Source organism: Onychostruthus taczanowskii, unplaced genomic scaffold (genome assembly GCF_017590055.1).
Source record: "Onychostruthus taczanowskii isolate IOZ18803 unplaced genomic scaffold, ASM1759005v1 scaffold57, whole genome shotgun sequence".
In the NCBI taxonomy this organism is placed as follows: domain Eukaryota; kingdom Metazoa; phylum Chordata; class Aves; order Passeriformes; family Passeridae; genus Onychostruthus; species Onychostruthus taczanowskii.
Window position 1 is genome coordinate 3,447,120 of NW_024503346.1, and position 24,909 is coordinate 3,472,028.

General features: G+C 41.3%; 1 protein-coding gene across 2 annotated transcripts in view; it reads left to right on the forward strand.

Moving 5' to 3' along the window:
- Positions 1–24,909, forward strand: part of GNAS (GNAS complex locus) — a 127,553-nt gene that overhangs the window by 42,797 nt on the left and 59,847 nt on the right. Inside the window, exons 1-2 of one of the 2 annotated variants that reach the window (XM_041417937.1) lie at positions 3,709–4,782; positions 8,130–8,202. In XM_041417937.1, coding sequence (XP_041273871.1) covers positions 4,644–4,782; positions 8,130–8,202 — 212 coding nt within the window. In that variant the 5' untranslated portion in view covers positions 3,709–4,643. Of the gene's footprint in view, positions 1–3,708; positions 4,783–8,129; positions 8,203–24,909 lie in introns of those variants that run through there. The other variant, XM_041417936.1, reaches the window with a different exon arrangement.

Here is a 24,909-nt window from a genome sequence, read left to right on the forward strand (position 1 = left end):
AATGTGAATTATTTGCAATAGGAAATAAGGGTGTTTGTCACCTGGAGGGTTTGGGAGGAAGCTGTAGGGTGAGAGGGCATCTGACCTGGGTCTCATAATCAGCTCTGAATACAAAGAGTAACTCGAATGAATTCAGAGCCTGACTCTGGTCAATTTCGAATAAAACTGATGCAACATCAGAACTTTAAGCAGAAAGTTTTATCCATTTCGTTAAAAAGATAAAAGAGCAGAACAACATGAAATACATGTCTGAAAAGCCTTTTTTCAACAGGCTCAGCATCTACTCTGTTAAGGCAATAGTTTCTTCAAAACCAAGTCTTGCATCTACATTTCCAGCCCATGTTTGTGAATTTTACAGCAGTATTTATTTGTCTTTTACTTGTACAATTGTGAATATCCTCATGCACTAGAAGGGAAACTACCACAAGGAAAATGCATTGAAATACATGTAACAGTCTGTCAGATATAAAGTAAATATATGAAAATAGGAAAAAGATAGTATTTTCCTTGAGGTCCTCTTGAGTGATTAAATCAGAAAGTATTACATGTAAATCTTAAAAGGACAGAAGTTCATGTGTGTAGGATGGGGGAAGCATGATGTGAACTTTTCAACAAGTTCTCTCTCCTACTACTACTGATAGTCTGCTTCTACTTTATATCTAAATCTTTTCATTCATTTTTAAATCAAGCTAATATAGTTGTCCTAGCTGGGAAGAGTAAAGTCTGCTTAAGTTATGAACTTCAATAGGACTGCTCAATTGAGTGAAGTTCAGGTTTATTTACAGGATTAGGATATTGTTACAAATCCTTCTTTACTTTTAGGCACCATAGAGTAGATTTTGGGGCAAAAGCTGTGGAGGGAAAGTGGAGAAAATAATTGTAATAAAATTCCTCTTTTAAAAAAGAAATTAACAAAATTAAAAGACCTGATGATTTTCATTAGGATGTAATAGAAATTAGGTCAATAGGACTAAAAATCTGTTAACTAAAGCAATCAAGTGGACTGAAATGGATTATAGATACAAGGAACTTTTATACACCCTCCTTTTCTCCCAAATATTCCACTGAAATATTATTACTTTTAATTTTCCTGCTACCTCTCCTTGTGAGATCTTTTCTGGTTTGAGAAGTGAAAACATTAGAATATTGTTTTACACTGTTAAACCCCCTGTTCTTTTTGTGAAATCCTTGCCCTGAGATGTGTGCTGGTGTGTCAGAATCTTTGCATTTACTTTAGACTGAAAAATAAAAAACAACAGCCTCTGTTCTATTAAAAGTGTTATGTTCAAGCACAGAAGGAATGTCAGTGAATCTGAACTTAATCTGTAAGTGTGCAATGCTCACAATCTTCTGTGTGTAACCTTGTATTTCCCATTAATTTAAATAGTGCAGGATTGAGTCAATAGCCATAAATCTTCTGATGTCCTTTTACAGCCATTTCCATGTTCTTGTTGCCTTACCTTTTTGGAAAACATTTTCATTTAACATGCAGCAATGTCCTTTAACACCCTATTTTCAAGCTTCAAATAGACTTTTATCACAGAGGCACTCTGCCCATACATATAGTTATTTTATCTTTGCATTATTTGTTCCTAAGGCTGCAGGTTCTTCAGAAGTGAGATTTAATTTTATGGTGAGTCAGGGGTCAGATTGTGCCTGCACTTACCCTTCTGATGGCAGGAGTCTCGTGAAACTCAACTTCATGGATTTTTACAAGATGGAAGATAATGGAACTAGTTCCAATAAGAAACACAATTTATTCTAAAGACACATTAGCAACCTTATGTTATTTAAACAAATAAAAAAGAGTGAGAACAGCTAATGTGTTGGTATGCTCACTCTTCAAACGATGGGCTCCTAATCTGGACAGCTCTGAAAAAACTCCTGGCAGTTCCCTGGGTTTGTAAAGTGCGGGTGGTGCCTGATGTCCTGAGTCCTGTCAGATTTCAGGAAAACAAAAACAATCTGTAATTGCTCGTAGGTTACACGATGTGGGAGTTTTCTTTTTGTTTCATGTAGCTTTTGACACTTTCACACTTTAGTAACACTTGTAATACAAGGAGCTAATTCTTAATTCTGTTGTAAGTAACTGGGAGCTTTGTGAATTAGCTGAGTGTGATTTTCTTTTTCAGCTGCCTCATGCTCTGCTCAGCCTAAAGACAGAGGCACAAGGTACCTACAGCAGTGGCAGTGATTCCTGGTTTGTTTGGGAAGGGATGGGTGTGCACTGCTGCACAACAGCGTTCACACAGCCGTGACTCCCTGTCCACGGATGCTTTGGCATCTTTACCCATCCCATTTCCCTGTACAGACAGGGATTTTAGCCTTTTGTATATTTCCAGCAATAACTTCTGTCTTGTTTGTGTGTTCCTTCGTGTTTGGAGCTTGAGATGTTTGGGGCTCCCTTCCCCCCAGCTGGGACCCGGAGGGAAGCAAAGCCTGGAGGCTGGGGCAGATTTTCCCCCCTGTGAGGTGCCAGGTACTGGCACTTCTGCAGTCTATTCATACCTGAAACCACACAAAAAGTATGAGGTTCGCTAATTTCCAGTCCAAATTCTGCTTTTCTGAGTCCTTTATGCCTTGTAAACTCCACAGTTAAAATATATTTTAATATTGTGTATAACATGAAAACTACACAAATAAATAACCTATAAAAGATACAAGGAATTATTACCGTATTTGTTTCAGATCAATCTGGGCATTGCTGAGCCAAGTTTCTTTAAGACCTTTTAAAACTGCTCTTAGCCTAAAAGGACACATAGAGAGCCCAGTAAGAGTGTCTTCTGTGCATTTAAAAATAGTGACTGTGATGTTCCCTGTTTCTCCTGAGGTCCCCCCCTCTTTCAGCAAGGGCAGCTCAACAGATGTATTTGATGACATTAGCTGTGACCTCCTAGTTGTTTGCTCTATTCACATAATTATTTTACTGTGGGTGTTTCTAAATATAGTAACTGCGTGATGTAAGAAGGTGTGTTCGTGGGAACAATGTGGTAGATAATCGAATTTTGCAAATGAGGGTAAATAATATTTGTAGAGTAAAGGACATTTCACTAACTCATGTTGGGGGGGGGGGGGGTGTGCATAGAGAAAAACTGCTTGTATATTTCAGGGATCCGGGTTATACAAAGAGCAAAGCACCAACCTTTGTTTTCCAGGCGTAACTGATAAATTGTGTAATTTTTGCAATGAGGTTTTCAAAACATATTTTAGAGAAGAAAATGGAGCTAGACAGGGTAGAAGCAAGTGTGTGCATCCAGCTGGTACAGAGAGCATCCCCTGGTACCTTGAGCCCGCAGTCCTGGCCGGGATGGACAGAGACAGGGAAGGGATGGACCCGGGGCGAATCGCGGGGTGCGAGCGATCACCCACCCAAAAAAAAAAAAAACCAGCCGCAAACCATTCAGCACCGTAACTCCCACATTCATCATCGAGGAGCGGCGGGGCACGACTCGCTTACAATTTATTGAGACTCCTGTGAGCTGCGAGCCCGGCTCGGGGCGCCTCCATGCCGCGGTGCCCGGGGCCGGAGGCAGCCGGGAGGCTCCGAGCGGCGGCGGGGCCGGTTCGAAGAGGGCGCCGGCGGCGGCGCGGGGTGACGCGGGCATCATGTGAGCGGCCCCGCTCGCTCCCAGCGTGCAGTGTGGGCCCGCTCGCCCCACCCCGCGCTCCGCCGCCGCGGAGCCGCTCAATAGGGGAAGGGAAAAAAAAAGGAGGAAAAAAAAAAAAATGCGGGAGAGAGCAGGAAAAATAAGACGGGGAAAAATCCGCCCGTGAGGGGACAGGTTCTGCTCGTGGCACAGAGCAAACGGGCTCGCCTTGTTTTTTTTTTTTTAATTTTTTTTTTAAATATTATTATTATATTTTGTATTTTCTTCTCGCCGAGAGGATTCAGCCGCCTGGAAAGCGCATGTGAAAAGAGCAGCAGCAAGGAGAGGGGAGGAAAAAAAAAAAAAAAAGGAAAAAAAGCGGGGGTTTGGCTTGGACCCCCCCGCCCCAGTGCGGGAGGAAGGACCCGCGGCGGCCGGAGGGCGAGGAGCTGCGGCGGCCGGCGAGGGAAGGGACCGGGGCTGCGTGACCCCCGCGGCGCGGGGGGAGAGGCGAGGAAGAGACGTTTCCCGATCCTCCCCGCCGAGGATTTGGGGAGGTTTCCGCGCCTGGAGCCCCTGCCTTTGGATCTAAAGAGGATTATTATTTTTTTGGGGGTGGCACTGAAGCTGGATTTGTTCCTGTGCGTGCGGCGCGGGGGGGGGCATTTCTACTGCCTCTAGAGGAGCCGGCGGCCCGGCCGGGGCGCGGAGATCCCCGCGGATCGCTCCGCACCCCCCGGGAAAGGTGCGCCGAGGGGATCGGCGGGGGGCGGGGGAGGAGAGGCAGCTGCAGCTGCCGGGGAGGAGGCCCGGCGGAGCGGCAGCAAAGTCATCGCTATCGGCCCCCCCTCGGCTGGCTTCGGGCTCGGCGCTCTCCATGTCTCTGGCTCTGGGCAGCGGCCGCCACAGCAGCGAGTAGGGGGGGAGGAGGAGGAGGAGGAGGAGGAAGAAGAAGGGAGCCCGGGAGTGCCTCCCTCCCTCCCTCCCTCCCTCCCCCCGGCAGCCCCGGCCGCCTCCCGTCCCCTCGCCCCGCGTCCCTGCCTTCCCCTCCCCAAGATGGGCTGTTTAGGGAACAGCAAGACGGAGGATCAGCGCAACGAGGAGAAGGCGCAGCGGGAGGCCAACAAGAAGATCGAGAAGCAGCTGCAGAAGGACAAGCAGGTCTATAGGGCCACGCACCGGCTCCTCCTGCTGGGTAAGGGGTCGCGGGCCGTCCCCTCCCCGCCGGGGCAGCGGCCCCAGCCCGGGCGGCAGCGGGCCTCGGGCGGGCGTGGGGAGGGGGCCGGGATGCCGCGGCGAGGGGCCCGCGGGGAGCCGGGCAGATAAACAGGGCAGGGCAGTGACAGCGGCCGCGGGCGAGCGGCGCGGCCAGCGCAGGAGGGCCGGACACCGCTCCCCGCGCCGCGGCCGGGGTGCCGAGGGACGTGCGGCCAGGCCGGGGAGAGGAGGAAGAGGAAGGGAGGAAGTCGGGGAATCGTTTGGGGGAAACGGAGGGAGGATGTCGGTCCCGGAGGGAAGCGCGGCCGCGTTGGGGCCGCGGAGCAGCGCAGGGCCGGCGGGCTCGGCCCCGGCCCCGGCGGGCTCGGCACCCTGCGCTGTCGCACCAGGAATTGAGGTACCGCGCCTTGGAGCGCTGGCACAGCCGGGCTCCAGGTGCTGCTCCAGCGGCTCCTTTGGGTTACCTGCTCGTGTTTTTCAGGAGAGACGTTTACAAATGTGGGCTGTGGCTTTCAGGGAACGGAAGGGTCCAAATATCGATATGGGAGAGGACAAGCAAACGTTTGTCAGGCTGATTGTTTCAGAGTGTTTTGAAGTAGTGTTTTAGGATCGGATGCAGTTACGAGCCGTGGGTTGTTTTGGTCACGCCGAGGGACTGCCTGTGCACGTTCTGCAGGGCTGTAGCGTGGAGCACAGGCTAGGCCTCGCCGAGCTGACTCAGTTTTGGGGGGAAAAACCCTAATGGAAGGAGGGGAAAAAAAAAGAAAAAAAGAATTTTTGAAGGCGGTGAATTCGGAAGCGTACTATCACCAGTAAAATCGTTCAAATACTCATTTGAAGAGAGAGACTTAATATAAATGGGGAGTGACTGGGAGTACAGCAGCACCTGCAGCACTGAGGAGCCTGCCAGGGCTTCAGCAGAAATCTTTTAACAGGATAATTTGGACTTCAGCTCTTGGGAAATGTCTTGGACTTCCAGATTTCAGGCTGCACATTACGTAGATACATAAAACTATTTGTCATCAGACGAGTTGCTTTCGTAAGAGGCAAAATTTCAGCAAACAGAAACATGATGGGCTTGCCTGGGTTTTCTTTCTGTTTTCTTTAGTTTTGGTGGCTGAAAAATAGTTTAGATACTTGCAAATAAAAATTTGCGTGTGTTTAGAGACGGCAGTAAAGTCATCTGTGAGTGTGTTTGAAGTGATAGTTCAGCTGTTACAGTTTCTGCCATGAATTGTGGATAGTCTGTAACTCAGAGTCACTGGTAAAAAATATAAACGCTCACCTCCCTATTATTATGTTTCCTGTAGAAGACACATGAAATGAGAAGCCAGGCGCTTGGAAAGTGTTCTTAATCTTTTCAAATCATATTCAAATAACAACAAAGAAGAGCTGCTGAATATTCTAGTGGGTTTTTGCTGCTGCTCGTAGGCCCCGTCGCTGTACACGTGCTTGCCCCACTGCCACAAGCAGTCTCTGGAATTAATGGAACTCTCCTTGGTGGTGAAGTTAAACGTGTGTGTGTGTAATTGTTGTTGAGAATATGACCTTAACAAGCAGCCAAATATAGAGCTGGACTTATGGGGAAATGGAGATGTAATGCATCATTTTGGTTCACTGGTGTTGTATCCGATCCAGAGAACCCAGGTGTGTCAATACCAAACCAAATGTGTTTATAGCAAATGCAACAACTGTCCAGCTCCTTCTTGGACCAAGTGAAGTAAAGATTTTGGCTCCCAATGCTTATAAATATGAAATGTGATTTAGTGTTACAGCTGAAATTTAGTTGTTATTAATTTTTAAGTGGACATATGACTATAGCAGATACTGCCTTCGTGAATAATTCTTAGTTGTGAAGACGATCCAGTCTGTTTTATCCCGAGATACCAATTCTTGATTGGTTCAGCCACCTGTGTTTATTGTATGTTGCAGTCTGCCTGATCAGACAGAGGGTGTATGGTATAAAATAGCAGCTTAGTGAAGAAGTGGCGTGTGCATAAAGAGTTGTAGATAAAAACTGCTCTCTAAACACTTACAGAACAGCAGTGAGCAAGGAGAAGAAAAAGGAGTAAGGATTAAAGTGGCAAAACGTTCAACCAGGTTTTATGGAGAGCAGAAGAGGACTTTTGGGAATTCATGAGGGAGAAGGAAAGGAAGGGAGAAAGCAGGGGGGGAAAGCATTTTTGAGAAAATGAACCTTGAAATGTAACTGCTAAAATACAGTTTTGAACATGAGGCTCAAAATGGAGGCTTGTGCTGTCAGTGTGTGCTAGCAGAGGCCTGACATCCTATAAATACAAACTGTACCTCCCTGCCCGTTCTGCCACAGACATACAGTTCCTGTGGGTGAGACACAGGCTGGGGAGGGGAATAAACCAGTAGCCAGGAGATGCTGAGGGGAATCTTTCTAAATTTTGCCACGTTACGATACTACTCCTGCAAAAATATGTTTGCTTTATATAGAAAGCTGCCGATCTGGCAGCGTGGAGCAGCTCAATTAAATGCTGCTGTTGGAGTTGTTCAGCGTGCATGGAAAAACGGGTACTACAGGCAGATGGGCTGCCCTGTGCTCTGGCATCCGAGCAGCACAGCAGAAATAGCATCCATCTACTTATGGAAACTGGAGTAAAGTGGAGTGGGGTTTTTGCACTGCAGGTACGGGAGGGGAGCTCTTTGGAGCAGGCAGCCACAAAAGGTGGTGTCTGCCTCTCCTCGTGCCTAGGGTTGATTTTGGAACATGTAGGGAGGGTGGGAGGCTGCTTACAAGACACAAATAAGAGGAGGTTTTTTGTAGCTTTGTGGGTGGAGGCTTAAAGGGATGCCTTCCTTTTTCAAATGTGAGTATCTGCATATTTTATTCCTTGTGATTTAAGTTACGGAGTTTGACTGGGTGATGATGAACTGCAGCCAAACTTAGAGTTCTTTAAGGATATAACAGAATTTCTTTGGTTTAATAGGATTTCAGTCAGTCTTTCCCTCTGTCAGATAGTAGTGACAAGGCAGCCAGGTTGTGATGTTCCGTGTCGTCTTCTCTGTAAAACGTTGAAGTTGTCCATTTTCTTTCCAAATCCTGCAGTCTGCTTTTAACATTGACACTGGAAAAATGGACAGTGAAATGATCCAAGATTCAGATCTGACACATGACTTGAGCTGGGCATTTATTTTTAGCTACAACTGAAGTTTCCAGTGGCAATTATTTCTTTCACTTTTCACTCTTGCACTGAGAAACCCAACTTTCTCGTTTTTACCCCGAAGAAAAAAATTCTAGTGTGTGCCTTAATCACTTATGCTTCCTTCTGAAATTGACTTACTTTCATTTTCTAGGTGCTGGTGAATCCGGTAAAAGCACAATAGTCAAGCAGATGAGGATCCTGCACGTGAATGGATTTAATGCTGAGTAAGTGCATTTGCTTTTTCACTTCACATTGTACCTTCCTCCTTTGTGCTGCAGTCGCTGCTCCTGGTTTATATCTTGTGTATTTTCCTCTTGCTGCTGTTTCACTGTCTCCAGAATTTGGATGTGTGTTTTTAGATGAGATTAATAGATATTAACCTAAAGAAGTCAGGCACCAATCATAAGTAAGATCTAGCAGTATAGAATTATTTCTGTCAAGGCAGAGCTGATTTGATTAGGTTTTACGTTTTGTGGGTTTGTTAATTGCAGTTTCTTTCACAACATGGCTGACACTGATTTATCTCAGCTATAGCACATTGATTCATATTGCTGTAAACGTGCCTTGTGTCAGTGTACAAAATGAGCACAATTTTCTTTATTTGGAGCAAGTAAGGCTTTATTTTCTGTGTCCTCACACAATGAAATCATACTCTGAATTTTGGGGATTTTGTTGTGCTTGCTTGCCCAGATGTTTGTGTTAAATTATCTTTCTAAAAGCTCTTATTTTTTGCATCTCATATATGTTGTTTGACAGTTGTGAAGAGGAGAATGGTATTAAGATATGGAAAATGGATATCTTGTTGTTTGTCTGAGAAAGATTTTTGTTTGCTAACTTTTTGACTAACTTTGCTACAGAGTAGGAAGAGATTCTTCTGCATGTTAATTTATGCTTGCAGTTGTGAGTGTGTGTATACCAAAAGCTGCTAAATTAATACTAATTGAATCAAAGTGTGAAAACTTCAAAGCTTATTTTCTGTGCTTATTTTTTTTTAGCTTTTAGTGGTATCATATATTTTGTGAATCCTCCATTTTTGGGAAGGTTAAGCTTTTATTAGTCTTCCAGTAGTCAATTCTTTAATAGGAATATCTGAGCTGGAAGTTTAGCCAAGGAGTCTGGACAGTACTTCTTCCTAATCAGCAAATGATAGTTCAGGATAAGGTACACAGTCTTTTGGATGAAAGTTCAGACTGATTCATAAGAAATACTTTATGTGCTACATGTTTTTAGCTCCTCTTTGTAAGGAATATTTTCTATTTCCAAAATAACTTTTTCATCAATGCCTAGTGCTGCATCCTGTTACTGCTGAGCTGTCTCTGTCATTTGGGCTGCTGCAGAGACCTCTTAAAAAACTTGTGTGACTTAAAAGACTTGCATGAGTTGACTTGGTTGAGTAGGTCTCAGTATTGGGTGCTGAGTAAAAAGTTCATAAATGAAAGTGGAAGTGGATCCCTGGTACCTTTGAAAGTGTCAATCCATTAAACAACAGGGTTTTTCTAAGTTTTTAAGCATGTGGATTCTCTTAGAGGGTAACAGTGCTGTGTAGTGGCTGGTGTGTGATGTGGGGAGGTAACCCCAACCCTGCAAGCTGCACAGCCAGATCAGTGTGGGACTGGGAGCCCAGAGAGCTGTGCAGAGCCGGTGGGGAACTGGGACACACTGGGGTTTGCAGCAGCAGGGGCTTCCTCCAGTGTCTCACCTTGCACTGTGGGCTTGGGCAGAGCTGAGCCTGCAGCTGGAATCCGGGGCAACATGGCACATTTGGCCTCAGGAGGCTCTGCTGGCTTCTGCCTTCTCCGAGCAGGGGATTTGAATTACGGGGCAGCCCCGTGCCAGCACAGCCCTGCTGCCAGTCACGGGGCACGTCCTGGCCACACCGGAGCTGTGGGTTGTCCACCCGTGGCATTCTGTCCCTTGTGCTTGTCCTTTGGTGGGTAATATCCATTGGAACACTGAGGTGCATAAAAATCCAGTGCAGAAGAGTGGTATATTTAAAGTGTACAGGGAATAAGTTAAAACGCATCATTTTTAGGGTTCTGCTGCCAAAAATAATCAGTAGATCATAACATGCACTTTACAGCAGGGAAAAGGCTGTTTTTCAGTGTTTTGAAATTCTCGCAAGTTACACATCTGTCCTTAAATAACTTGCATTTTCTTCCAAATAACTAACTGCTCTCTGTGTTGTCTCGCTTTCCATTACCCTTTTTGCCTGATTCATTCCCCTTCTGCCCTGCTTACCTTGTGGAAGAGTCATGTGGGATTCAGCTAATGAGAGAAATAGCATGGAGGTTTTTTTGGAATGGTAGGAAGAGCAAGGAATTACTTCTCCTCATGTCCTGGTCAGTTGCTCTGGTACATAAACATGTTCAAAAACACACATAGACCACAGCTGATGTGATGAATAGCAGAAGAGAGGTGGTGAAAATAGTAATATGCTGCAGATGATAATAGTGAAAATATTAATATGCTGAGATGATAAAGTACAAGTACATTTTAGTGTACTTGTACGTAACTAGATTTGAATTATTTCTGCGGGTGCAGCTTATTCTTGTGCTTTGAAAGAAATCCAGTTTCAAGTCCTGTCTTAGAATTGTTTGCCTTGGTTTGGTTGCCCTTTGGCAATGGATATTTGAAGCAGAGAGAGGTTACCTGTTAGGAAAAATGTCTAATGCTGTGAATGAAGGAATCAAAAATTTTTATTTAGTGTTACTGTTCTTTCTGGTGACTAAACAGGATATCCAGTGCTAAAAGTGCTGGCCTACTTCAGTGAGTGTGAGGGGATTTTATTTGGTTTGGTTTTAGGATTCTGCCCCTAAATAGTTGAAGTTGTCGTGTGCCTTTAGGTGAATTATTGTAGGATTTTGCAACGTGAAATCTGTGTAGTTCTATGAAACTAGAATTTCCTCTGGGACTCCAATTCTCAATCCCTTTAGCTAATTAATTATTTGAGGAACTGTAAGGAATCAAGTGCTCCAGGTAATTAATGTGCTGAATAGCTAGAGCTAAGATTAATGTGATGGTAGTTAAAGTTGTAGGCAAGTTAACTACAGTAAAGACTAATTTTTTTCAATGTTCCTTTTTTAATCCTTAGTTGAATTAGAGACAGAAATACATTTTTTTCTGTTGCTGTAGTGAAGGTGGTGTGTGGGATGTAAGAGTGCTGTGGCATTGGGGAGTAGAGTATTGGAGAAGCAAGGCATGTTGTACAGCACAGGATTTTCTGCACGGAGCTTTTCTGGAAGGGCTTAGCCCACTTTCAGCTCTTGCTAAAAGGCTTCAGGTGGCCATGCTATCATCTGACATCTTCCTGCAGCAATTCCATGAAAAATGGGAGTGTGGCCTCCCCGCAGTGTTTTTCCAGTGCTCCTGGTTCTGTGGAAGAGCTGCCTTCTAATGTAATGAAGAAGCCGTATCAACCAAATTTTCTACTCTTTGCATTACTGCCAACAACAGAGGCCCTTTTGATGTAGAAAGGGTTTAAATTTGGCTTTTAATAGCAGGAAGCCTGCGACTTCCCTTCCTTTCCTTCCCTCCCTCCTCAACACTTCAACTGTCTTTTCACGAGGCAGTTCCAGAGGAGTAGGTATCTGCAAACAGTGTTTTGTGAGCATCCACTGATAAGCTGGAGCCAAAACCTTCTCTTTTTGACTGTGCAGAAGTTTAGATGGCAATCTTTCTAAGGATGAAAAATGGGAAGGGGAGGATAGGAGGAGTTAAGGAATATAGTTGGAAGAATTAAATGTGTAGCTCAGGTTGAAGAGGAAAAGAAAAGCTGCTCCTTTTTGTGCTGTCTAGAGGCTGGGGTTCTTTGCTTCTAAAACACATGGCCTTTCACTTACTTCTGATTTCTCTAAGTCATCTTTCCCCTCTGTGATCACAGTGGCTTTGGCTGACTGACTCTAAGGAGAGGGTCATTGTCATGCACAATTTTAGAAAGCAGGGAATAATTGACACGGGCAAGAGACAGTTTTGAAGTGTCATGGGAAAAACTGGGACAAGCAGAAATATTTAAATAGAAAGAAATGGTTGAAATGTGACTTACGAAATCCACTACAAAGATTGACAAATAAGGGGAGTATGCCTTTGTGATTATTAAGTTTGGATAGTGTTTAGGATTCAGGAAGTCTTGAGGTTACAGGAAATTTCAGGTAATGCTTTTCCACCTCAGTTTCCCAAATGATGTAAAATGTTGACACTTTCTTGAACTAGTATGTTGAAGTGCTGAACAGGAGTTTGTGTATTTATTAGATTTGGTAGTGTTGATGGCATAAGCAGAGCTGAATAGCTTTGTTTTCAAGACTTAAATGACTAATATATTTGCATTTCTCTTGTACTTTTAAATATTATTTTCTCTCAGTGAGAGAGCTAAGAAATCCAGGTCACCCTCCTAAAGATTTCAAGCGTTTTCTCTTTTCTCACCAAGATTTAGGAGTTTGTGGGTAAGGAAAAGTAGTCATTGATGGTTTCTAATCTTCTCTTAATATATCCATTACCACCATTATGTCACATAAACAGTAAATAATATTATCTAATCACTTTAGTCAGTGTCAGTCTCTCTTCTAAGTGAGACAGCTTCTGGGTCAGTAACTTTACTTTTCAGTTGTCTGATACTGTGGGGTTTTTTCTAACTTTTGTCATCTTATGGAAGCGAAGGTAATGCTGTGAGCGAGGGAAAAGTATAATATTTGTAACTAAGTTCTTCCAAAATAATGAATTCCCTCCTAATGGCTAATCTTAGCTTGTGTACACAATTATGATTGCTGTGTCTTTATAGTTCCTTTACATTTGTGTACCAATCCCATGTTTTCAGAATGGTCACTTCAGTTCCTTGCCAAGAAACAAACAGACTTTATTGTGTTTTACTTGACTGGCAGCAAAAGTAATTTTTTCCTGGTGTTCTTGAGTAAAATTGAAAATTGGAGTGGGGGTGGCTTGGGGTGTGTGATTCCCCTCGCCCCCTTTCTTTCTTTCTTTGCATTACAGTGTCTGTCAAGAGACTTCTGCAGCTTTGAGGCACAAATTTTGGGTTTTTTTTTTCTCAGCTCCTGCTGGAGGACACCAGTGAGGTGCTGGAAAATTTGTGTGTACATGTCTGTTCAATTCCATCTGAACAACTGGTTGTGGTGTCAGATGAAAATCTGTGCTGCAGAACATGAAGTGGAGGTGTGGGCAAAGAGGGGAGCAGGATTTGTGTTTCACTCAGTTTTGGGTTTTGTCCTGAGAGCCGACACAGTTGTGCAGGTGAATTTTGTCAAGAGACAAAGATATCCCAAGAGCTAATAAATACTATTAAAAAGAACTGACTACTGCATATAGTTTGTAAAAGTTTATGCAGAATGTTTATACAAGTTAAATGTAACTTTCTTCAGCTTGAAAGAAATGGGAGGTAATACCTGGTGATGTTAAACCACCTATGCAACCAAGCAATTTCTTAATTGTTAGAATGTTTAAGAGAGTTTTTATGTGCTTGAAATTATCTTTTCTTTGAAAATACTTTTTATTTCTACAAGGGCGAAAATTCTGTTCTGTGACAGAGTAAAAGTGAACTCAGTGAAGCAACATTAATATTTTTTTACATGTAACAAAAAAGGAAAAAAACCTTCTGAGTTGGGTTGGTTTTTATTCACGTTTCTTATGAGATCTTGCCTGAAGATATGAGACGTTGTCCATTAAGAACTTGGGCAAATGCTTTGCAATTTAGATTTGCTACTCAAGTGTGATTTTTAAATGCTGTAAAATGAGTTTTCAGAAAATTTTGATTGTTTATAATACCTACACTGGGCCTTGTTTGGCAAGCATTGCTAGCATACTGTGGCACTGAAAATTCTAATAGTCAGTGGAATAACTCCTTCACGTTGCTTGGAGGCTTTCTGAAATAAAGCTGTTAAAATATTTCCACGTGCAAGTGAAGTGATTCTTTTTTTCAGAGTGAAAAATCATGCTATTTAGGTTCCTGAAATATTACAGAGAAGTAGTGCATGAAGGAATCTAAAAGTTTAAAAAGCTGGTTAGTTTTATCTGCTTTTAGATGCTCTTGGTAGGCTCAGGTTAACCATCAATGGAGAGATGACAGCACAGTGTTCAAAGAGAGCACTGACTTTCATTTTTACATTGTGCTTTGTTTTCAGGTAGGTAAAAGAATGAAAGGGCGAATTTAACATAATTTCTTTATTTTCATGGGAAACATGGTATTGCTCAGAGCAGAATGTGTATCTTACCTGCATTTACTGATTGGGAAATGCTGAATTCTCCTAGCAAAGCAGTATTTAAACTGCCAATTTTATGTTGTTACATGTTGAGAGCTCTCTATCCTCTGAATTACTTTTCCTGGCTTGCAACTTGACATTCGTGCTTTCAGTTAAATATTTCAGTTTTCTGAAAAAGAAACCCAACAACAAAAAAAACCCCAGTACTAAACTCATCCCTCAAGCTAAGTTTGCATACGTCGCAGACATGACTTGGCATGTAAAGGGACTGGCCAAAAATATGGCAGTAGTTCTATTTGTTTTGAGGTTTAAATTTCACAAAAGCTTTTTAAGTATGCAGCTATCAACCCAGGAGAAAGCTTTATAGTTGTAGAGAGCTTGGAGAGCAATAACTATGAATAGCGGAATAAGCACGAGTGATGTAATCTGAGAAGCAAAGGAGAGAGACAGAAGAGAGTTTAAGGCTTAACTATGTGGAAAACATTGTGAATGGGTCTGCGAGGGCTTGGACTTTTGATGGTGGATGTGGGATTTTACTCATTAGTTTTGGTAAAATCAAACAAATATGCAAGTTTCCTTTTATTTTCCCAAACAGAAAATAAACCGTTCAGTGGGTAGCTGAGTGAGGGAAGTCTGGGTTCTGGAACTTGTTCTGTCTCCCAAATCCTCTCTCCCCTGCAGCATCTGCAGCTCCTCTTTGGGACCTGTGGCTTTCTGAATGTCTCCTGTTTCCTCCACTCGTTTTTCTCCCTGATGCAACACTGATCTCTAAATATTCCTGTATCTGCCTCCCTTTTATCTTCCTTTTGCTGTTTCTGCTACCTGGATAAAGTCAGAATAGTGGCTGGTGTAGATGTACATGAGCTCTTCTTGCATTTCCTCACTGGACTGCTAATTTTGGTCTCCTGCTCAGCCTCTCTGATTTTAATTTCTGGAAATTAATTTTGCAGCAACAAGGCTTTGCCAAGTTTGGTTACACAGCAGAATCGGAGACAGAATGAGACTTAGGAGAAACAGCTAAAAAAAGTCTTATTGTTCCTCAGTTTACCCCAGATTTTTAAAAAAATATTTTTAGTTTCCACATTCATGAGTTAAAGTGGAAGTGGTGTATTTTCCTCCATTTTCTTATCTTAAGCAAACATCTAGTACTATAAACCAATGTATCGTGTTCTATTTAACTTGTTTTTTAATAAATCACAAACTGTATTACATATTGCAAAAAAACTTCAGATATCTTCAAAAATATAGCTCTCTGTGGAGAATATTAAATGTATGTGTATGTTACACACTTCCATGTCCTTTCTGAAAAATTCCCCTGGGTTTTTCAGTTTTTCACCAGCTTTTCTTAATTAGACGGTGCAGAGTGATTACCTTTTCTCTAGCCAGTGCTACAGGATCAGCACTGTGTGAAGAATTCTCCTCTGTAGTATCTCATGGAATTTCTTACTTCCTGTATATTTTGAATGGACACACTGGGCAGTACTCTGATTTTTCCAAAAAAAACCAGTTTTTACTAATTTTTCCAGACGGATGCTTGAATTAGTTTATATGTGAACAGAATGCTCCTTATCTTCTTAAACTTAATGCAGTTACCTTTTTGATATTAAAACTATTGGCTCACATTGTTGCAAACCCTGAAGATTCCTCTTACTTCATACTATACATTTTATCTCTTGCCAGTCATTCCAGCTGGGAAATTTTTTTTTCTATTTCATTATGTTAAAACCTTGTGGTTTTGTCCCATAAGATAAAATGTATTATTAATAAAAGCTGTGCCTTTCCCTGCTCCTTCTAGCAATCTAGATATTAGTGGGATTTCTTGTTCCTGTTTTTTAGGTTGTGAGCTCCTGTGTTGTTCTCTTGGGCTGGGGGAGTAGGTTTGGGGGGTTTTGAGGCATTTTTCTGTAAAGTGAAAACACTGCTCTTCTTCCAGTTTTGTGAACATCTTTCCCCAATGCCTCAGATCAAGGCAAGCAGAGCTAAGGCTTTGAAGTATAATCCAGCAGGCAAAGTTATCTCTATCTTTATTTTTAGATATATCATGAGTTTGTGTATTAGGGTTGCCCAGGTCCCATCTCTGATGAAGAGCTGAGATACAGAAATTGCTCATCTTAATCTTGGTCATTCAGAGCTCTCAAGTTGAAATGAAGGAATTTCCACTGATGAGGAGGTTTTCTTGTCTAACTTGAATCTTGATGTTATAAATAGCATGCCTTACATTTTAATTTTAACAGTTGAACCTTGAGTTAATAGTAAATCCAAGCATTTAGGGTACAGTGCAAGTGTAGCTGCATCAGCTTTTAAGTTATTTCTACAACTGTACTCTTAATGTAAACATGCATTTAATTAGAATTACTTGTTTACAGCTGAGCCTGCTTAGAAACAGCAGTGCTCTGAGGGGTGATTTTGACAGCTGAGAGGCAGAGGCATCCACTTTTTGAAAAATCTAGTAGTGGAATATCTCAATGAGATGTTTTATGTCAAGGTGTTGCTGTTACAGAAGTGCAGGAAAGCTTGTGACCTTCTCTCTGAGCTACCTGTTGCTGGTTGTATTCTCCACAGGGCTATTGAATAAGTCATTGTGTTCAGTTCTCTTTTTAGTTAAGGCACTAGAAAATAATTATCTCTCCCAGCTGCACCCTTGCAGCCTCCCAGGAGTGGTGGGTGAGCTAATGGAGCAGGCAGAGGTGTGCAGGGTTTCCTTCTGGGCTTTGGGGTAGTCCCAGGAGATGCTGCTTTTAGCCCTGAGAGGCACCTGCCCAGCTTGCTGGGGATTTACTGCTGCCTCCTTAATCCCTGGGAGTCAAGCACTCCCTTCTTCTCTGGGGGTCTGTGTGCATACAAACGCTTTGGGTTCCTTTTTATTCTGTTTTGACACTACAATTATCTGTGTAATATAACTGCTCGTATTAATTAGAAAATGTTGCAAGGAAATGGGTGCTTGTGAAGTAAATGTCTTCCTTAAGTTTGTACAAACAAAGAAGCCTAGCTTCAATCTTGTTTGGTTTCCTTTTTTTTTTTTTTTTAAACATAGATAAAAATGTGTAGTGGGACACTTAGCACATTAAGCTCAGAGAATTCTGTGTAATGCCTGTTTTAACCCTGATAATTTAAATTAAAATAGGCTAGGTAAATTTGGTTTAATATGGCATTACTGTGGAAAAATTCAACTAGTTGGTTTCTTGAATTTTAATTTAATTGCACTCTAGTAACTGGCATAGCTTTGTGTATTTTTTTGCTGGTTTTTAGCGGGTTAAAACTATTTAAGATAAATGTGAAAACTTAGAATTGTAACAGCTTTTTTTTTAATAAGCAAAATATAGTAATCATAAGAACTTAGCTATTTTCTGAAATTATTTTATTGACTATCTTCTGAAATTAGAAAATGTGAAAACTTAGAATTGTAACAGCTTTTTTTTTAATAAGCAAAATATAGTAATCGTAAGGACATAGCCATTTACTGAAATTATTTTGCCTATCTTCTGAAATTAGTGTGTAATCACAGCACTGCGTTATTCATGGGGAAAAAACTATAAGCACAATGCAAAGCCTAGAAAAATTATTTTTCTTCTAAATGTGAGAGAAAACAGAAGGGGGAAGGGCTCAGTTTAGCACTTGGGGTTTCCAGGAGAGCTGGGACCACTCGGTCCCAATCTGCCACACAAACCCCAAGCCCACGTGCAGGGCAGGCAGAGCAGCACTTTCTACACTTCCAAATATTTGACAAAACAGTTGCAGAGCTCAGGGTCAGTAAAAAAATTAGGTTTCCTAGTACTTGCTCTCAGTGTCTTCTGCAGCAAGCTTGTTACACAACTTTCTGGAAGATTTGCTTTAATGGGGTTGTGTGGGGTTTTTTTGTTGTTAAATTTCTATGTTGTGGGAAGCTACTGGATTTTCAGTTCGGGGGTTTGATGCACACTAAAATAGATGCCTGGAAATTGGATGCAATCTTTTAATTTTGCTATGTCAAAATGATTAATGTTGTTTCGAAGTAGTTACTCATAGGAACACGTTCTGCTTATGCTGAACATTGTAGATAAAAATACGCTCTGTAACTTACACACAGGGCACTTGAAAATCTGAAATGTAACTATTTTGCCTGTTAGTTTTTTCCAACTGGAACTGTGTCACTCTTAATTTCCCCTAACTCTTGGGAACTTGGGATGCTCTGTGCTGCCTCTGTGTTTTGCTTTCACATAATTGGACAGTCTTCACTTTATGTAATTGTATCTTATGCAATCAAATGTTTACTTTCCTTATGTTTATCACCAAAGAACTTGGGAACGTTCTGTTACCTAAGTATCTCTTTGACACTGTAAAATAAGGGGCAAGAAATGAGCGAAAAAGATTGAGTTTAGTAAAACATATCTGTATTCTGTGTAATCACAGGGAGCTGGAAAAAACACTTTGAAATCATGTAGGCAGCATAATGTCTGACTTTTTCCTCACAGTTTTATTCATGCTGAATAAATTTTTTTAAATGTTTTTTTTTTTTTTCTCAACCTAAACCTCTGTATTCTTTACTGAAGTTCATAGGTTCCATTCTGATAATTATTTCAGACTATAAGAAAACAGGAATTTTTTTCCACTTAATTTTTAATAATACTGTTTGGACACAGATTTGTTTGTTGTTTTTTTTTTTTTAACTGAATACAGAAGGTAAAGTTATACATAGTTAGGTAGAGAAAGTAGAAATATTCTATATATCTTATTCCTTACCCAAAGAAAGTATGTTTCCATTCTGGAAAATGCTGCAAACAGAAAAGGAAGTTTGGTGTCTGTTAGAAGGGCAAATATTGGGATCATCTCTGTGTGATTCTGTGGTACTGTTATGGAAATAGAATATGGGCATTTTCAGTAAACAATGAAGAAAAATCCCAGAGGATATCCTGTGAGAAACTATGGGAAACACCAATTTATATAACTTATTTATAATTATTACTGGGAGGGGTGATCTGATAAGTTGTACTTCAGGAATTTGTTTTAATGCGGCTGAACGTGAGAGAGTCCCGCAGGAGTCAGAGTTTAGATTGTATCTGCAAAACTGGAAAAGGACTCGAAAGTCAATTAGTTAAATTACCTTAGTATGGTTTGGGATGTTCTTGTGGCAAAAAGACAAATGCAGGCTTGGATGATTAAAAAAAGGGAAAGTGAAACATATAAGTGATAAAGGGGACTTCCAGATCTGATAAGAGTGTTATTAAAATAGTATATCCCATGCTGGTGCCTTCATGAAGGATGTGGAATTATTGGGAAGGACTTAAAATTGAAAGGAAGACACAGGAGTTGTCCCAGGTCCAGAAGAAGGGTATCCAGACATGATTTCTGGCCTTGTACAGGGGGTGCTGTGTGAGCAAAATGCCTAAAAATGAGGACAGGCATGAGACTGACTTCTTTAGCATCCGAGATCCTTTATTTCAAATAATTTGTTGGGAAAGAGGAAGCTTCATTTAAGCAATCTTAGGGAGGTGGAGGTTTATTTTTAAACCCTATTTCAATCCACCTGAAGATTCAGCTTTGCTGGTGCAGGTGTGTGTGCTCAGGGTGCCCACTGTGGCCTTGGGGAGCAGAGTCTGATGCACGTGCTGCAAATTCTTCCTTTTCCTGCCCTGAACATTATTATGTATTTGCAATTCTATGTTGGTGTTTGAAGCCTTGAAACCTTTCAGCCCACGGGCATCAGAGAGGTGGGGAAGCGCGGGGGTTGACTTTTGGTTTTGGTTTTTTCCCTGAAGATAATTTTGCTGCTTGTTCTTTTGTCACTGTTTTCACTTCCTCCTGAAGCATCAAAGATTGGGCAGGGTCTGAGGTGATGTCAGAAGATCCTCTTTTGGGCCAGATTGGTTCATTCTTACTCAAGTGGTGCAGATAAAGTCAGTTGAAGAGCTTGAGATGAGAAACTCTTTCATTTGGGACTGCTGCGCTTGTTTCCACCTCCTTGGATGATCAGAGCAGACTTTTTGTAAGCAGTTCTCTGTCCTTGCAAGAGTCCTGCATGCTCAATCTTAACTTCATTTCAAATTGTGACCTTCAGAAATAATTGTGATATTTGAAATTTCATCTCAGCACTGAAGCATATGGAGAAGCACAGTGGTTTGTGATCCACTGAAAGGCAAAATGAAGTATTCAACTACCCTCTCTGGCCTAAAATTCTTCAAAATACTTGCCAAATATGTGTGTTTACTAGCCAAATACCTATCCCATGCTGTTCCAAACTGCTAGCCCTGGTTAAAGCTCTGGTTCTGAATCTGTTCTGTAGAGGGAGATATGTATGTGGCTGAGGAGGTGGCTGGCTGGGTTTAGTGCCACTCTGTGATTATGGATCTCTGAAAGAAACAACAGAATTTTACCTTAGTGTGGTAATTCAAATCAGTATAGTTTGAGCACGTTAGTGTCTCCTAATGAAACCAAATATAGTTCTCTTCAATTCCATTCATTCTGGACCTTATCTCTCCTTCTGATATGTCTCACTAGTTGCCAAGCAACCTCAACAGTAGTTCTGCACATCCAGCAGCATTAAAAAAAAAGTGAGAAGTTGTTGCTGAAAATGAAATGCCTTCTGATGACATGAATGAAGAGAGTTACGAGGGAAGGAAATGGGGAGTGGCGAGTTTGGAGCTGATGTTCTGAAAAAGCTAATAATATTTAGCACTTAAGTAGTGCTTTTTATTTTCCAAGCACTAATCAGGCAATCGTAAGATTATTAAATAAGGACTATTTCTTTCCTTTCAGTGAGTGATGCACAATTATGTTTATGCTTCCTAGAGCAGAGGGCAGGATTTAATCCCAAGAGTGAAGGAGTTTAGTATATGTATTTCTTTCTCTGACCTGTACTGACTTCCCATGTTTCTAGTTGGACTGCAGATTATCTGGAGGGTTTGGGAAGATTTTTCTTTGTGTGTTTGCTGATATATAGCCAGCACTCTCTATTTATTTCATGCAGATGCACCTGCAGTGTTTTTTGTTTCATTAAAATATTTATCACCTGCAAGGCCTTACAAACTAGAGGAATGAAAGATTGCATGTAGGTCCTTTATTACTTGATAATGCTGTAATGCTTGTAAAGCAATAAACAGAATTTACTTTTATATTCTGTCTCCTGTGCAAAGTGTGATCTGAGAAGCAAACAAATAATCCCAAAGGAAATCATAATGGAAGTGAAAGCTTATTTGGGAAAATGATTCTGGTTTTAGGTTATTCAAAAGGAAAACTTTGTGTTTCACATAGACTGACCAAAGCAACATTATTGAGGATCCACTTAAATTAGAAAGTATTTGAGTTAAGATTGCCATAATTTATGTTCTTTTTAATTTTGCATACCATTGCCAATGACTGTCTATATAAAAACGTAATTTTAAATCCTTTCACTAACTCCTAAAAAGCAGTTTTAATTCGAATGTGGGGTTTTTTACAGCAATTTCTTACACGATGAACAGTCACTTTCTGTCACAGTCTGCCTGGAATATTACCAAGTTGTGTGTTGTGAAGAGACACCAGAGAACTGGGCTGTCCTACAAGTTCTGGTCTAGAGAGCTGTGAGCCCCAGTCACAGTTCATCCTTTTCTTCCCACTTGTTTTTCTTTTCCTGAAGGTGGTGATCTTAGGAAGATGCTTATTCCATTTCTGAGAGAGGGCAGTAGAGAAGGGATGTGTCAGAAAGGGGGATGTGTCAATTTATCCACGCAGTAGGATGTGTGAGTGACACCCTGGGTGTCTGTGCGCACACATCCCGTGTTGGACGTGCTCAGTGCAGCTTTCTGCTCACGTTTTCACATGCTGTGTGCTCAGCCGGTGCTTACACACTGCATCTCCACGTGGCTGTCCTGACACTGCTCAGGATAAAATGAACAAAATGAGGCAGGGTTATTGAGGAGGTGTTTGCTGTGTGATGCGGATAAACGCAAAAAAAATGAGGCTCAGTGTACAAATCCTTGCAAGGTGGCTTCCTGCCCTCCTGCTTCCACAGAGGGGAAGGTGTTTTGTGGGTACAGTGGTGCTTGGAGCTGCTGCTAACAGAACATCCACATTTGGAAGCACTCTGTGTGTTCATCTGAATCACAGACCCAAAGGAGTGCCTGCCTGAGAGGAGCTGCATTTTGCTACACGTGAAGGGTGGTGAATTACTCTCCAGTTGTAGTGAATTTAAGTTGTTGCTTTTAATGAGGACTAGAAACAGTACTGGATCAGTCTAGGTTTAAGGATAAGTTGAGCTAAGGAAAGCATACAAAAGAACTATACTTGCAAGTGGCTAAAACACAAATGAAATGGGTAAAACACAAATGAAAAAAACATCCCAGTGTTACATAGTATTTCTACCACATTCAGCTTCTATTTGTGTTGGACTAAAATTTCTTTTGACATTCTGCAGCTAATAGAGGTGATTTGGAGGTAGAAGAATAGTCTGTGTGTGTGTCTGTGTGTGTGATGCATATACAAAAACTGTTTGCAGTGGTGGTATTTTTATCCTCATCTTCTAAGAGAAGACCAGTCCTAGTTCATGCTTTTTTTGTAATGCATAAAGTTCGTGGATTTTGGCAGCTGCCTCTTGTCTCTAGGCTTGTATGTAGGTTTGTCCATGCAAAATGTGGGTAATTACCATATGTGTATGTGTATATATATATGTGTGTGTGTGTGTGAGTGATGTGTTAGTTGCTGCACCAGTATTGCCATGTAAACTTAGTTGCCCTTTTATATGTACATATATGTATGTATTCTCTGTATATCTAGTTTTAAAAGGGTAAATATTATAAACTGGTTGCTCAAGAGCAGCACACTATAAAAAATGTAATAAGCACATCAGTAAAAGTGTTGGAGGTAGTAATAAAACTGCACTATAATCCTTCTGCCAATTTATTGAACTCTAACTATAGTTATCTATGACAATTAACTGCTGCATGTTGTACATTAACCCTTTGTAAGTAGCTGTATATGCAGTGATACTGAGTATGGCCTCAGTGCCTTAAACTTTAGATTTTTCTCTTTTTATCCATCTATCAGCAAAATAAGACGCCCAATTACTCAGGGGAGAATGTCTTTGTCACAAAAATAGACATCCTTTTTGCAAAATGAGAGTAAATACATGACTTAATTCAGATTTTTATCAGTGTCTTTAAAAGTAAAAATACTGCAAAAGGTGATAAACATTTAAACATGGCCACGCCTGCTTCATTGGAACACACAACTCCTGTGCCCTGTTGGGTGTCCAGGCATGGTCCTGATTCCCAAAGCCATTTCCATGTGCTGGATGTTCCCAAAAGCTGGGCTGTGTAAGCTGAGGAGTGCAGCTGGCAAGTTGTGTTGCAGATGGATGATGCTGTGAGGTGAAAGTATAAAACATAAAGCATTATTTCTTATTAAATAGAAGAAGTCAGTCTAAGGTTTAAATTATCCAAATTCTGTCTTCCAGGAGATGATTATATTTAAAACATCCCAAAGTTTCCTCAGACTGCTGAAGTGTGTTGGAAGTTGAGGCTACAGCATTTTTAATTCAGTTGTTCCTTGCCTTGGCACAGGAGTTCCTGTAGATTTAGTGACTGTTCTGAATTCCAAGAAGATCCTTAAAATGGCAAGCAATTTCGTTTGAAGTTTGGATCTCATGATGTCAATATAGATATGTAGTAAAATATTCCAGGGTGTGGTGATACTTAATCATTAATGATTGAGACTTGGGGCATTTCCTGAATATTAATGCTGGATATGAATGTTGATTGCCTACGGTGAAATTATCACCCAGATACTTCTCTCCCCTCTCTTTTTTAATTGATTGCTAATGCAGAAAGGATAAATGCAGAGTTAGGTCAGACAGGTATTTGAAATGCTCCAGAGGCACAATGCTCAAGACAGAACACTTGCACTACCTTTGTAGCTTGTGGATTTCATAATTATCATGTAGTGTGAAAATGGTTATTTTATTTTTTTCCCCTCTAGTGACTGAATCTGTAGTTACACAGATGTAAGATGTCTCAGGCTGTAAGTTTTCCCCTGGGATTTCTTCCCTCAGAATCACTTGGTAGAATTCAGCATTGTCACAAGCTTCTGGTTTCAGTGATGAAGCTGATGTGGAATTTTCTCTAATTGTGTAAGTTTAACTGCCACTAAAGGTAAACTGATACGATGCCACACCTTGGATGTACTTTAATACTTAATCTGCCCCTTAGGAAAGGATTGACTAGCTCATGTCAGTGCAGTGCTTTATAAAAAACTTACTCATAAAAATGTTCATGGCTAGGTTTGCATTAATATTTTTAGAGAAATGTAGCCTCTTGCTGCCAACACCAACTGTTAATAACCTACTAAAATACATAAGTTAAACATTTCATAAATGTGTTTGGAACACACAGCATGTGCTGTTGGTTGTGTTTTGTTCTATAAGTCTAAACTCCTGAAAGGTCTCTTTTAATTCCTGCACAGAAGTGCAGGAGGAGGTGCCAGTGAATATCGTTATGCTGTAGGTGCCTTGGTGTGGTTATCTGATTTCCAGGTAGTAAATTTGTAGGGCATTTCTGCATATTGTTTGCATGTGTTGAAAATACACTCTTGTACCTGGTGGGAATAAACCTGGTTTATCTTTCTGTGAAACTTCCCACAGAGAAAGAGGTTTTTCAATCCTGTATGTTAAACATTTGGAAGGATAGCCTTGTCCCTCTTGCATGACAGTGATTGCTGCAGCAGGGTCCATTCTCCCCTTTCTCCTCCCAGTAGCTGGGAAGTATCTTCTTACCCTAT